At 36.3% G+C, this 12,228-nt stretch overlaps 1 protein-coding gene across 1 annotated transcript in view; it reads right to left on the bottom strand.

The window, feature by feature from the left end:
• Nucleotides 1-12,228, bottom strand: part of MYBPC3 (myosin binding protein C, cardiac) — a 61,485-nt gene that overhangs the window by 32,132 nt on the left and 17,125 nt on the right. Inside the window, exons 10-16 of the mRNA XM_018082988.2 lie at nucleotides 7,450-7,473; nucleotides 6,710-6,876; nucleotides 5,743-5,875; nucleotides 5,507-5,509; nucleotides 4,975-5,099; nucleotides 4,265-4,370; nucleotides 124-290 (exon numbers count right to left, since the gene is read on the bottom strand). Of these exons, the coding sequence (XP_017938477.1) occupies nucleotides 124-290; nucleotides 4,265-4,370; nucleotides 4,975-5,099; nucleotides 5,507-5,509; nucleotides 5,743-5,875; nucleotides 6,710-6,876; nucleotides 7,450-7,473 (725 nt within the window). The remainder of the gene's footprint in view (nucleotides 1-123; nucleotides 291-4,264; nucleotides 4,371-4,974; nucleotides 5,100-5,506; nucleotides 5,510-5,742; nucleotides 5,876-6,709; nucleotides 6,877-7,449; nucleotides 7,474-12,228) is intronic.

Raw genomic sequence — 12,228 nt, 5'->3', positions numbered from 1 at the left:
TTACATCTTCTTTTTCCCTGGCAGGAGGATTATGCTATCTCTATGCACTATCCTGGAGAAGGTTACCTTTTGCCCATTTTAGATTTTAAACTTCTCTGGTTCTATGATATTCCCAATGCCTACCTTGCACAATTAGTTCAGCGACCGATACCCCACCATTGGTCTTCACAGTGTAGTGTCCACTATCCTCCTTGGTTGACTCATTAATAATTAGATACTGTTTTTTTCCGTCTTTCTTGAATCGGTATTTGAATGTTTCTTCTCGTGTCAGTTCAATTCCATCCTTTTCCCTGCAATGCCAAATAGTGCTGAGTCATTTTTCTATGGTTTAAAGAGGAGAGTAAGAGTCAGCTCAATGTTACTAGAGATTGGAAGACACAAGGTAAAACCAATCTTTGTAGTATTTCAAGTTAGCAAAAAAAGAGTCTATTGGAACCAGGATGACTCTAGCTTGACCATCAGTTTTCACTAGGTATTTGACTTCTGGTTCAAGAGAGTTCACCACAATGTATTACTTGATTGTTACTATTTATATCCTATAGATAAACATGAAAGTATGTTAAATGCTTTATAAGATACAGGGATGAAGACACACTTCACCAGCAGGGACTTTACTATCTTAAAAGCTGCCATAAGGTAAATGGGTCTCGCTGGGGAAACTACCTAAAAGTCTTAATTTTCCTGATGTGAATTATAATTTTTATAAATTCATGGTTTGTGGGCATCAGTAAAAGTAGAAAATTTTAAGATGGATTCAAATGAATGTGTATTTTGAATTTTGTTGTTCTTTCCATTCAAAGATGCCACAGTATATTTTATAAGACTTTACTAAATTAAGCTTCACCATCCAGCCCAGGAGGAAATTTAATTATTGTAATTTCCAATCCTCATGAAGGGAAATGCACAGGGAATATTCATGCTGTTTAGTCAAGGTCATACAAAAATACATAAGATGTTTCAAGGGTTTCCTGTTCCTAATCCTAAATAACATAAACAGGCTACAAGAAAATAACTTGTAATTTCTTCAGCTTACTAATTTCATAGAATTTTATAATTTTCATTATTATCTGAATATATTTCTATGAGGTTGCTTGAATATTGCTTCAGTTTGTAAATTAAAAAGGTTTTCTCTTTGAAACTTAGTCACATGGAAAAATAAACAGAAAAGATGTATGCTTTTAGTAAAGTAAGAATGCTCCTTCTATCTTGTGTCATTTCCTTTGTTTTTTGCCAGTGACTATTCAGCCTAATAAATGAGCTTAGAGTATAGGAAATTGAAATGCTACTTGGGGACTCATTAAAACACTATAGCTCTAATTTCTAGGTAGATGTATGCAAGAAAATCTTCTACCTCTGTTAGTCTGCTAAAGTAAATCACATGATCAAAACTTTAGGCAGAGACAAGAATACTACAGCTTGTGACTTAGATGTACCTGCTGCAACTGTATTTTAAAATACCTACAGGTGTCTCTCTCCTAACTGTTCATTATAACGCAGCTTATTGGAATTTATGGTTGCTTTAGTAAAAGACTGGTCTCCCTTCCAGGTCACGGAACAGCACTAGTAAGGGAGGAAACAGAGGATACCTTTAACAACCACTTGAAATGCAGGATAATCTTTTCTCTTCGTTCCTCTTCAGATAAGAGCCTGAAGCTGCATTTGACATGCTCTCCTAAGGCTCATATTGTGATTCATGCAGGATACTTCTGAAACAAGTGCTACAATGCAATGTATAAACCTTTGCTGAACTGCTGAGAATGGACTGTGATCTCAGAGTTCAACATGCTGCTGTGGCAAAACCAGGCATGTGCACCTTGGCTAGTGTTCCAGAGTTGAACTTTTAAATTTTTTTCTTGGGGGTCTATTTTGATATGTGGCTCATGAAAGACATCTGAATGTTCTATTCAGCCTTTAGTAAGAAAGAGTTCTATTGAAATATTCTCTAAATAATGAAAACAGACTGTTTGTAATGATTAGTGTCTTAAATCCCTGGGAAGGGAATAGTATATTTACCTTCTGTTTGTTTTACTAATGACCAGGATATTGCTGATGCTGTATATGAGTAGAGTGTTTGCAGAGGTGTGTAGTGACCAACAGAGGAGTGATAAAACTGTAAAATCTCAGAAAAGAACTCCCAGATATCACTTGGCTTAAAATAAATACACTGCTGCAGTGAAAAGCAGATATTACCTTAAGTGTAATATTATTTCTTTAAGGTAATACTACAGGCCTTCCTTTGGCAACTGGAGCAATGAAGCATAAGAATCTGTTTATATTAAATTATAAATGGAGGATTATATAGAATCATAGAAGTGTTGGTTTAAAGACCACCATAGGCAATCTGGTCCAGCCTCATATTTGAAGCAGAACAAGTGCAATAATAGGTAGATCAGGCATGGTTTAATCTATCCAAGTCCTAAGCATCTGCAAGATCAGATATCTGTTCTCAACTCTACAACTCAATGCCTCTTTGTCTGGAAATGCTTTCCTATTTCCTCTTTGGATTCTAAGGATTAATTGGTTAATGTCTTCTGAAGTATCACTGATGGAGGTACTGTGTGATAATTGGGACACTCAGATTTATTGTTATAAATATACATCACTAAGGTTTGTAGCTGAAAAGATGATGATATATATCCAGCATTCAGAGAGAGAAAAATCAGGTCAAAACTATGTATTTTATTACATCTTTTTCTTCAAGAATTACATAATTTCCAAGACCATCTGAAGTTTAGGAAAAACTGTTCCATCGTACCTCATAAGAGATGTAATAATATGAAACCTTTCTGGGTGATCAAGAGAGTATTCTTTCCTGATTACTATGAAGAGATCCACATAAGAAATTCTCCAAGCCCTAGTCTGATGGCCGTGCCTACCCCTTATTTCTGTCTTGTGCAAATCACATAATTGCCTTTGTTCATGTGCTTGTGATTTCATATTCCGGGTTTAAAGGGTGCAAGAGTTCTAACAGGTGCTCTGAGTTAGTGACTGTTACTTGGCTTAAGCTATTGAGCATTTCCCTAAGGTGCCATAAAATTGGAACTCTTATCTCCACACTGTCTTTCTTGTTTTCCCTGGATACTTTGCTGTATAAAATACTCCCTTTTGTTGCCAAAAAGCATTGACTGAGTCTCACATAATAACACCAGTAAAATACAGTGTAAATATCTAACTTCTCAGTTTTCTGTTGCTATGATTTGATGAGTTTTTCTGACCACTTGCTGTATTTCAGGCTGAGACAGCTGGTGCTTTGCCTGTGTCACACCAAATACCTATCCCACAGATATCAGCTCTGCAAGATGTATGGGAGTTGTTCAAAGGCATAGGATCAAAGTGTGGCAGCTGCACTGTGCTCTGACAGGAACTGATCTAGCTGTCCCCATCTCTTGTGACCAGGCATGTGGAAGCAGTTCCTGAACAATAGCATGTGGGTGCCTGTGCATGAGGCTTTAACAGTGCAGTGCATACGCTGTACTAGCTCTTGGGATCTATTTAAATTCTCAGTTCCTTCCTTTTGGAGAGCAGATCGCTAGTTGGCACTTTCCAGGAATGTAATGGGCATTGTGAGAACGCTTGATAACCATGTGCCTGAAGCTGTTAACAAGCACAAGAGAATTCTGTCTGGTAGAGAAATGAAGTGAGAACAGTGTGCATAAGGCATGGCATGTGAGCCCTGCTTGCTATGCCTGCCCAAGCAGCACAAACCTTCCAGCTTCTGCTCAGTTGGAATGCCCAAGAAAAAATGCACTCCGTGGTCTAAATGCTTGTCATCTTAATCCATCTCACTGCGTATGCATAATGACTGGCTTTGCAGGACTGCCACAACAGATACGTTCCCTCTCTGTCTCTAGAGACACTAACTTTTTATCTAAGAAAAAATACTTAAAAAACCCAAACACCTCATTGCAGTGGAGAAGACCAGAAGATTCCACAAAGTACGGCAAACTCATTACAACACAGATCTGCTTAGTCTGGGCAGTAGACATTACTGAAGCGTAAACACTGAACAAGAAATTATAGAGACACTATAAAATACCTATACCTTATTTGGTTTTTGTGTCAGATTTTTGCCTCTCAGTTCCTTCTCAATGTTTGACATATAAGAGGAGGACCAATCTTGTCCTCTTTTCCTTAAAATAATTGTGTAGGATGCCTTCTCCCTTTTTGTTCCGCAAAGCTAGTCCACAAACACTGATCTTGGAATCTCCCATGGAGGGATAAGGTTTCATGTTGTTTTGGGGTTTTTTTTCTTCTACTCCCTTACCATTTCACAGTAGCTCCTTCCTCAGACACTTCACACTCAAACTCCACTCTCTCTCCAACCATCACCATCTGGTCCTCCAGTGGGTGAGTGATCAAGATTGGAGGTTCTGGAAACAAAGACAATTTTATTAAAACAGTATTCTGAAAGGCTGGAGACCAGAGGTAGATTTCACCACTCTGTACTCCACAGGAAGAGCCCCTAGCCAAATACATGGTGATGCTCTCTGTGTTGGAACTTAAAAATTTACTATGCCAGATAACATTATCAGAATTTTCAAATGACCTTCTGTTTTTTGCTTCATGAATCAGAATAAAAACATAGGATTAATCAGTTTTTATATATATTCCGAAATTATAAACTGGAGGTATTAGTTTTCTGTACTATTTGATCGGCTTGTAGAACTTGAGGTGCATGCTTATCTTGAGCAGAATCAAATATTTGAAATAAGTTTCTAGCACTATTGTTGAGAAGATGTAAATCACTTTCCAAATGAGAGTTAATGGTAATTTTCACTGTGCTTTTACAGAGAAAATTTTCCTTCATTTAACTGTGAGAAAAATATCTACTTCAATAAATCTCAGAATTTGTTGATTTTTTTTAATGTTTGAGAATTTACTTTCCTACGAGATTAATCTGAGACTAGAGAAGGTGACAGTAGTTCAATGCTAAATGTTAGGGGAGATCTCTTTTCTTTTGCTTCCATTGCTCACCTTTTACAAATAGTTCTGTGAAACTCTTCTCATCCCCTACCACACATTCATACGCTGCATCGTCGGCCAGAGAACAATGGTTTATGGTCAGTATTCTCTTATTTCCAACAGCCTCAAAAATATATCTGAAAAGAGAATATAAATGTAATTATCAGAAAAAAACCCTCTTGGGTCAATATCTTCTCCTGCCTGGCAAAGAAAAAGATTCCTACTATTTTTCTGACGTCAGTGGCAAGGTGCCTTAGGTCTTGAGTCCTTATATCCCTGTCCTGGTGCAGTGGGCATCAGTGGTGTTTGACCAACTAGCATAGGAAATTTTGGAGAATACAGGCGTGAGAAATACAAACTCCTTTGAACGATGCTGAATGGTCTTCTAAGACCGAGCCTGAATGCCGTTAAAAATAGCTTCAGCAAAAATAATTGGAAATTGCTTTTGCAAACAAATTACGCTGAAGTATATCCCATATCATGAGAAAGTACTTTTGAACTCTGGATATACACAGAAAAATCAGAATATAATCTCAGTACTTACTTGCTAAGTATGTAGATGTAAGCATCCAGTTCCACATGCAGACAAGTAGAGCAGTGGGAAGAAAAAGAAAAAGTCATGAGAACAGCAAACTGCCTCTGAACCATAGCACCATATAGATTCTTTCTCAGCTCCTATTTCTCCCTATTTTATTCCTTTCTTTCTAAGAAAAACTAGTTTTTCCACTTTGTCCAAGATGTAGCTCATTCCTTTTTCGATTTCTTGTATTTCTAATTTACCTGCCGCTCACTTGGATTTCTTGTCCATTCTTCAGCCATTTCACATCAGCATCTGGATTGGCAACTTCTACCATTAATTTAATCTTTTGCCCTTTGTCTACTTGGTAAGCTGGATCCAGTTTCTTGAGGAATGCTATGATGAAGAATGATTAAAAAAAGCATCTTAATAATTTTTATACTTAAATTTTTTTCTCATTCTGTGTCATAAAATAAATCTTTATTCCTTTTCCTGTTGTTTACCATCATCTTAAACCTTCCCCACTTTCTGTATCACTGTTTGAATTTTTACCATTTTTATCTGTTCTTCATCCTGTGCTGTTTTCTGTTTTTTCCCTTAACACAGGATGAAGAGCATGTGTTATAAACTAGAATAAGCAGAGTAGAATATTCTAAATGAGATGTGAATATGTACTTCAACACATCCTAAATAGAGTTGCGGCTACGTCTGCCCACGTAGGAAAATGATACTTGATCTCAGTACTGACGAATGGCAGTTTACCTTCTCTGTTTCAGACTTTTAAAACTAATTAATTACAAAAAGGCAATTAATACTTCACAGGACTAGAAAAGGCTCAAGAATTCCAGATATATCATACCAATGAAAATTAAATTCTTTGTATTTATCACTGATACCTGACATACTGATCAGTTTTGGTGGGTGGAAGCAAGTAGTGGATGTTGTTGTTTTATGTTCAGGGAAATATAACGGGCCAAGCTGAAGAAACTAGTGAGATGATCACATACAGTATATATCCAGAGTTTCAGAACAAGGTACCTCAGAACTTTGGGCTTAGCTTCAATCTTTGGTAATCAGCATTTCATATGAAGACTGTGTGACAACTGGAACAGGAAACTCCTATTTCTCATGCTCTTGTATCTGGCTGCTGTCCAGCTGATGTTAACATTTGGAAAACTCCCAAAAAGGAAGACATGAACTCTATATTTAGAATAAATACATCTCACCAACCTGTGCTTTTTTTCTCTTCCTTCTTTATGCGTTTGAGGCGCTTCAGCATCCCACGCAAATCTGTGATACCATACTGAAAAGCTATTTTCTCATATTCAGTAGGAGGAGCTTTCCTCAGGATGTCCCAGACATCAACATCAGACTGTGATTCAGATTTTGCTTCACCTCTGCAGGAAAGGATTAGTGTCTCTGAGTGCCACTATTAAGAGTATTTAAAAACAGCTCTAGGCTTGGCAGCTACATATTGGCTTGATGAAGCCATTTCTTCTTCTTAAAAAAAAATTAGCAATCTAACTTTTTACTATATTATTACCTAAAATTATGAAATAAAATTGGTGATTAGTTTTACTTATGTTTATATGTACAGTGATTAAAATTCAATTGCTGTCCTGAAGTGTTTATTTCTAACAACCAAAACTAATAAATTTTAACTTCCCTTTAAATCCACTAGAAAGAATCACATATTATTAAAACATTTATCACTTGTTGTAAAGACAGTTGTTGGGTATAGTAAACTATAAAACATAAAAAGGCTGGTAAGTAGTGGCAACAGTATTTACGATGGACTACTTATTTTATAGTCTAACCAAAGAACTAGTGATTCTGGAAGAATTAAAGTTTGGTTTAGTAAAACCAAGGAAAAATTTGGTTATCTGGCTTTGGGAAAGGCATTCTTTTTCTGCTATTGTATTTTTTATTTAAAAGATTGTAAAAAGAAAAAGGAATTGGCATAACCTTACCTATTTACGGAGCGCAAGAAGCTGCTGTACTCCAGAATGATGCAGAGAACCGTTTGGAAAAACACGCAGCATCCCCATGGGCAAGAAAGAGGGCATCATGTGTTAATATAAAAGAGCCATGAATGTCATCTTCACCCTTAGCAGAACATGCCTGTGCTTCGGTAGCAGGGAGATGAAGGAGTTCATGCAAATGCTATGAAATAGGCCTAAGGAAAATGCTGATCCGTATTGACACCAAACTCACTCCCAAACTTTGTATGGTTCCACTGTAAGATTTATATTGTAAGTGCAATAGGCACTTCTGTTTTTTCCTAATTATGACTGATTGCCTTCCAGGGAAACAAATCCAGTCATCATAGAGTTTTTGCCTGTCATAGTTTGCCTTTTGGTAAACAGAGAAATGATGGAAAAAAATAACAGTTTGTTAAAAATTTCTTAAGGAAAAGGAACTTCCCATGGCTGTATTTTCTGATATAACCAGGATCAAACAGGTTCCAGTCCAGCAGAACACAGCCTTATAATGAAGCCATATTCAGTGGTAAACTTCACCAAGGAGATAAATTATGCAACAGGTAATGCAGAGAAAAGTGGAATGTTATTGGGTGTATTTCCATTTTTTTTCAGGAAAAGAACAGTCCAATTAGTCTATGAGAAATATTGCTTCTTAACAGTACTACTATGGTCAGTCCAGACAGCAGGTAAAACCAAACATTTCTGGTAGTCCTTTTATTTCCTGAAAAAGGTTGGCTTGTAACGAGAGCGCTATGTTTATTAAAGTACTGCAGTCCAGGCTTGGGATTTCCAGCACCCTTGTTGCTCTTGAACATAAAGGAAGCAAGAGAAGTGGATTTCAGCTCAGTGAGTTTGAGCTGAAATATGGTATGCAATATCTTATATCTTTGAAGTGACTTAGCACTCACTAAGCATTAAATCCTCTCTATCACTCATTGAATTGATAGGAGTAGCTGAAGTTTGGAGTGCTTGTGATAAGCGTGCTGGGTATTTGCTTTGCCATAACAGTACGTCAGTATCACCCACAAGTTTAATCAGGATTCCTTTTTTCCATACACTTATAATTTAGTTTGAGGCAGCTACAAATGATTTGTAGTTTTGCCTAGCAGAAGGTAGGTAAATTGAACTGATTTGCCACATAGACCAAGATTTTCTTTAACATAGGTAGTTCTTGGGTTAATTGCCTTGGTCATATCAATGATTGACTTTAAAATATTTCTAAATACATGTAAGTTAAAATAGATATATAAGTACATAAAACTAAGGGCATATAATATTTCAAATATGTGTTTAATTATTTGTACTAGTAAAATTAAAATTCTGTGGAGAAAGTGTATCTTGAAGTATAAAATCATAGAAAATAATAAAGACTTAACAGATTCAAATGTTATCTTCCCTAAGACTTTATATAAATACTGGTGATCTCTCAGTCTATCTGCATACTTGTAGGCTTGTCTGTACATATCCCCTATTTATCTGAAAATTTACAGGTAGGAGTATTCATGGAGTTTTCAAAAAATGTTTTGTGTGAGTTATTTTCAAGTACATAGTGAGAAAAATCTTCCAATTTGGAAGAAATTCCACAGTCTAATATCTCTCACTATTGAGAAGACTTGCTTAACTTTAGCTTTTGCATCACTCCATTGCATCCCATTTTTTTTCTGGCAATAATGTTTTGGTGTATACAGTACAAGAAATTTGAACATAAGAAAGAATATAGTATCTTCCTTGGAAATACTAATATTTTCTGATTTCAGGAAAAGGCTTGTTGTATGTGTATGTATGACGAGTCTTCGCGAGCGAAGATTTGGGAAAGGTCATTACCCTTCGAGCCTGCACAGTGGATTTTTTAGGTGAGAAACAGTGTGCGCTGAACTGAGCCCACCCTTTAATCCTGAGGTTCATCTGCCGGGGCCGAGCAAGCTTGGACGGTGGCAGTGAGGTCCCCAGAACGTAGGTTTGTATGTAAAATGGTACTAAAAGCTACAGGTTGTAATTTCTATACTGTTAAACTGAATTCTGAAAAAGAAAAGAAAAAAATGACTTTGAGCAAAGTTTTCCCCATCCTAGTACACCTTTTCACTATTTTGCATTCTCTTTGATCCCATAAAGACACAGAGTTTGCACAAGGAGGCTGTACTCTTCCACTACCTATAGGAACTAAGCAGTGTAGGAAAAGTAATAGAGCTCTTGGTCTCCTGAAGTTTCTCCCACACTTATGTTACTCTCCCTGATGTTGGTGATCCTTATTCAGAGTGATCACCTCATAGGTTAACTATGGACTTGGGGGCATTACGATGCAGCTTAGTGAACCTGCTGTAAATGGAATATGCAGCTGATATGTTTCAAACATATGTGGAGGGGTTAAAAATAGTTTTGTACATCCCAGAAATGGTTCCTTCCTATCCTGTTACTGTCAACTGATTGGACCCTGTCAGCTGTCACCTCCTTCAAGGTCTCTGCTCACTATCCCATTTAATAGCTCTGTGACAGCTGTTCCGTCCTTCTTCCCAATGACCTCTCCTTGGCCCATGACATCTGTATGTCAACACCAGTTAATTAAATTACAGTGATAGAAGATATAGTATTAAATGAAGCTCTTTATTGTAGTGGGAATGATCATTACCTCTGGATTGAGGGACACTTGTAAATTAGATGCGACAAAGCAGAAGTGGTAAATGAATAATCCTCATTCTATTTGAATCTACATAGCTCTTGAGAGTTCCTCAGCATGAGGTACCTTTTCCCATTCTCTTTTAATGAAAAATTCTTCCATTCCGTGATGAGGTTTTATACCTATTTATTGTCATTAATATAAGAGTGGTCTTCAACTTGAGGTGTGCAAAGCCTGAAGGATCCACAAATTACTTCTGAAATGGTCGTGAAAACAACTAGAAACAGTGAATTTATATGCTTAAATTCGCTAAGCAGAGATTTGTAAGTCGGGAAATGTCAAGAACACTGATAAAATGCAGGGAAATTGATGAGACTCTTTTAATTAATAGTATTTCTAGTCTAACAAATAATGAATACTTAAATCCACAAATTGAATATTTCTGTAAGTACTGGAGATTTTTACTCCCTTTTAGAGTTTGATCGCTGCTCAAAACCAGCTATGAGAGCAAAAGGGAAAGGTGCTACGAGGGGCATTCGTAGTACTCAGCACCTCATTTCAGGTAGAGACTCTATGAAATTATGCAAATATTTTCATGTTGGCATCCCTTTAATTTTTTTTTTAAAAAAAGACAAGCAATTCTTTTTTGGTTAACATTTTCTACAGAAATTAGAGTGTGTGTACAACAATTTGGGTCATGCTGAAACAAGGAACTTTGATATCAATGTCAGTTATAGGAAGTTTGATAAGTGTCCTTATCAAACCCCTCAAGTGTTCTGGTTGTGGTGTTACTGCAAAGCCAGAATTTGCCTATAGTTGGGTGCATTGCATATTGCATAGCACAGGGCTTTTTATACCTCTGTGACCTTGCTTGTCCCACTGAAATTTGGGTGAGTTAACCTGAGTGAAACATGAGACTATTGTGTACTTATTGCCTCTGTAACCAAGCTCCTTCATATTTCTACATGATCCTACGCTGCTTGTGAGGATAAAACACTTTTTATAAATAGGGATACCAATACCTGAGCAGAAACCGAACACAGATTCACAACAACAACCAAGTAGCTGATTGTGAAAACCTAAACTAAGTTGAGATTTGCAAAACACGAATCTAGTAACAGGTGTTTATAGTCACTTCAGGCACTGAAAAGATAGAGTGAATGGCTAGGGTCAGTGAACAGAAAGAAGCAAACAAATCTTCATTGCCTGTTTGACAGGCACCAGCAACAATATTATGGAAATGATTTTTCTGATTCTAATTACTATGACAACAGGAATTTAAAGCAACGGGTTATTGAGAAAATCTGGAAAGTCAAGGAAAATTTAAAACTGCTTATGAAAAAAGCGATGGTGAAGATCAAAGGACATTCAGAGAAATACATTGATTGTACTGAATGGCTCACCCTTAACTTCTACTAATTGTTTAAAAACGTTTCTGTCTCAAAAATTAGCAGTTGATAGTTTTCTTTCATACTGTGCAATTTTTGTCATGCTTTGTATGTAAAGAAGACAAAGATGCATGCATTATTTCAAACTAAATGATTCTTATATTCAGTCTGACCCATGCATTTATAATAAAATGAAATAGAAATCTTACTCTCTGTTGGCAACAGTGGAATCCAAAACACCCAGATTAAGAGTTTGGTAAAAAGAGAAAAACATGAGTAGATAGGTTATGAAAACAGATATGTCAAGGAAGGATGGGAATTGGAGAAAAAATTCAAAAAAGAAAGTAAAAGCAAGAAATAAGAATTAAGATTATTAAGAGAGAATGGAAGAGTGAAAAATATTTATATAATATTTATGCAACATAGAATATATTTTATATATACAATAAACAGCCACGTAAGATATAATATATAGTTGTACAGTGTAATAGTAACATTTAGATATCTCATAAAAAGGCTTGTCCTCCCAACTCTCTGATGGAAAGAATTGTGAAAAGCTAGGACAGAAAATTCTTTAAAAGGCAGCATTATATATAGATATTGTAAATTGTTGTGTTTTGTTTTGTTTTTAATGAAAGGCCTGCTGGAAACATGTAATTACCTGAGTCCAGGCCTTTTCTGTCTTGGGAAAGACAATTTTTTTTCTTTGTTTTTTTTTTTCTCCAGTATAAACCTAGCAGAAATGCATTAAATGTTGTGTATTTC

This window comes from Manacus vitellinus, unplaced genomic scaffold (genome assembly GCF_001715985.3).
Source record: "Manacus vitellinus isolate BGI_N305 unplaced genomic scaffold, ASM171598v3 scaffold_6_pilon, whole genome shotgun sequence".
In the NCBI taxonomy this organism is placed as follows: domain Eukaryota; kingdom Metazoa; phylum Chordata; class Aves; order Passeriformes; family Pipridae; genus Manacus; species Manacus vitellinus.
The sequence above is the reverse complement of the archived record's forward strand: the minus strand, read 5'-3'. Positions and strand labels throughout refer to the sequence as shown.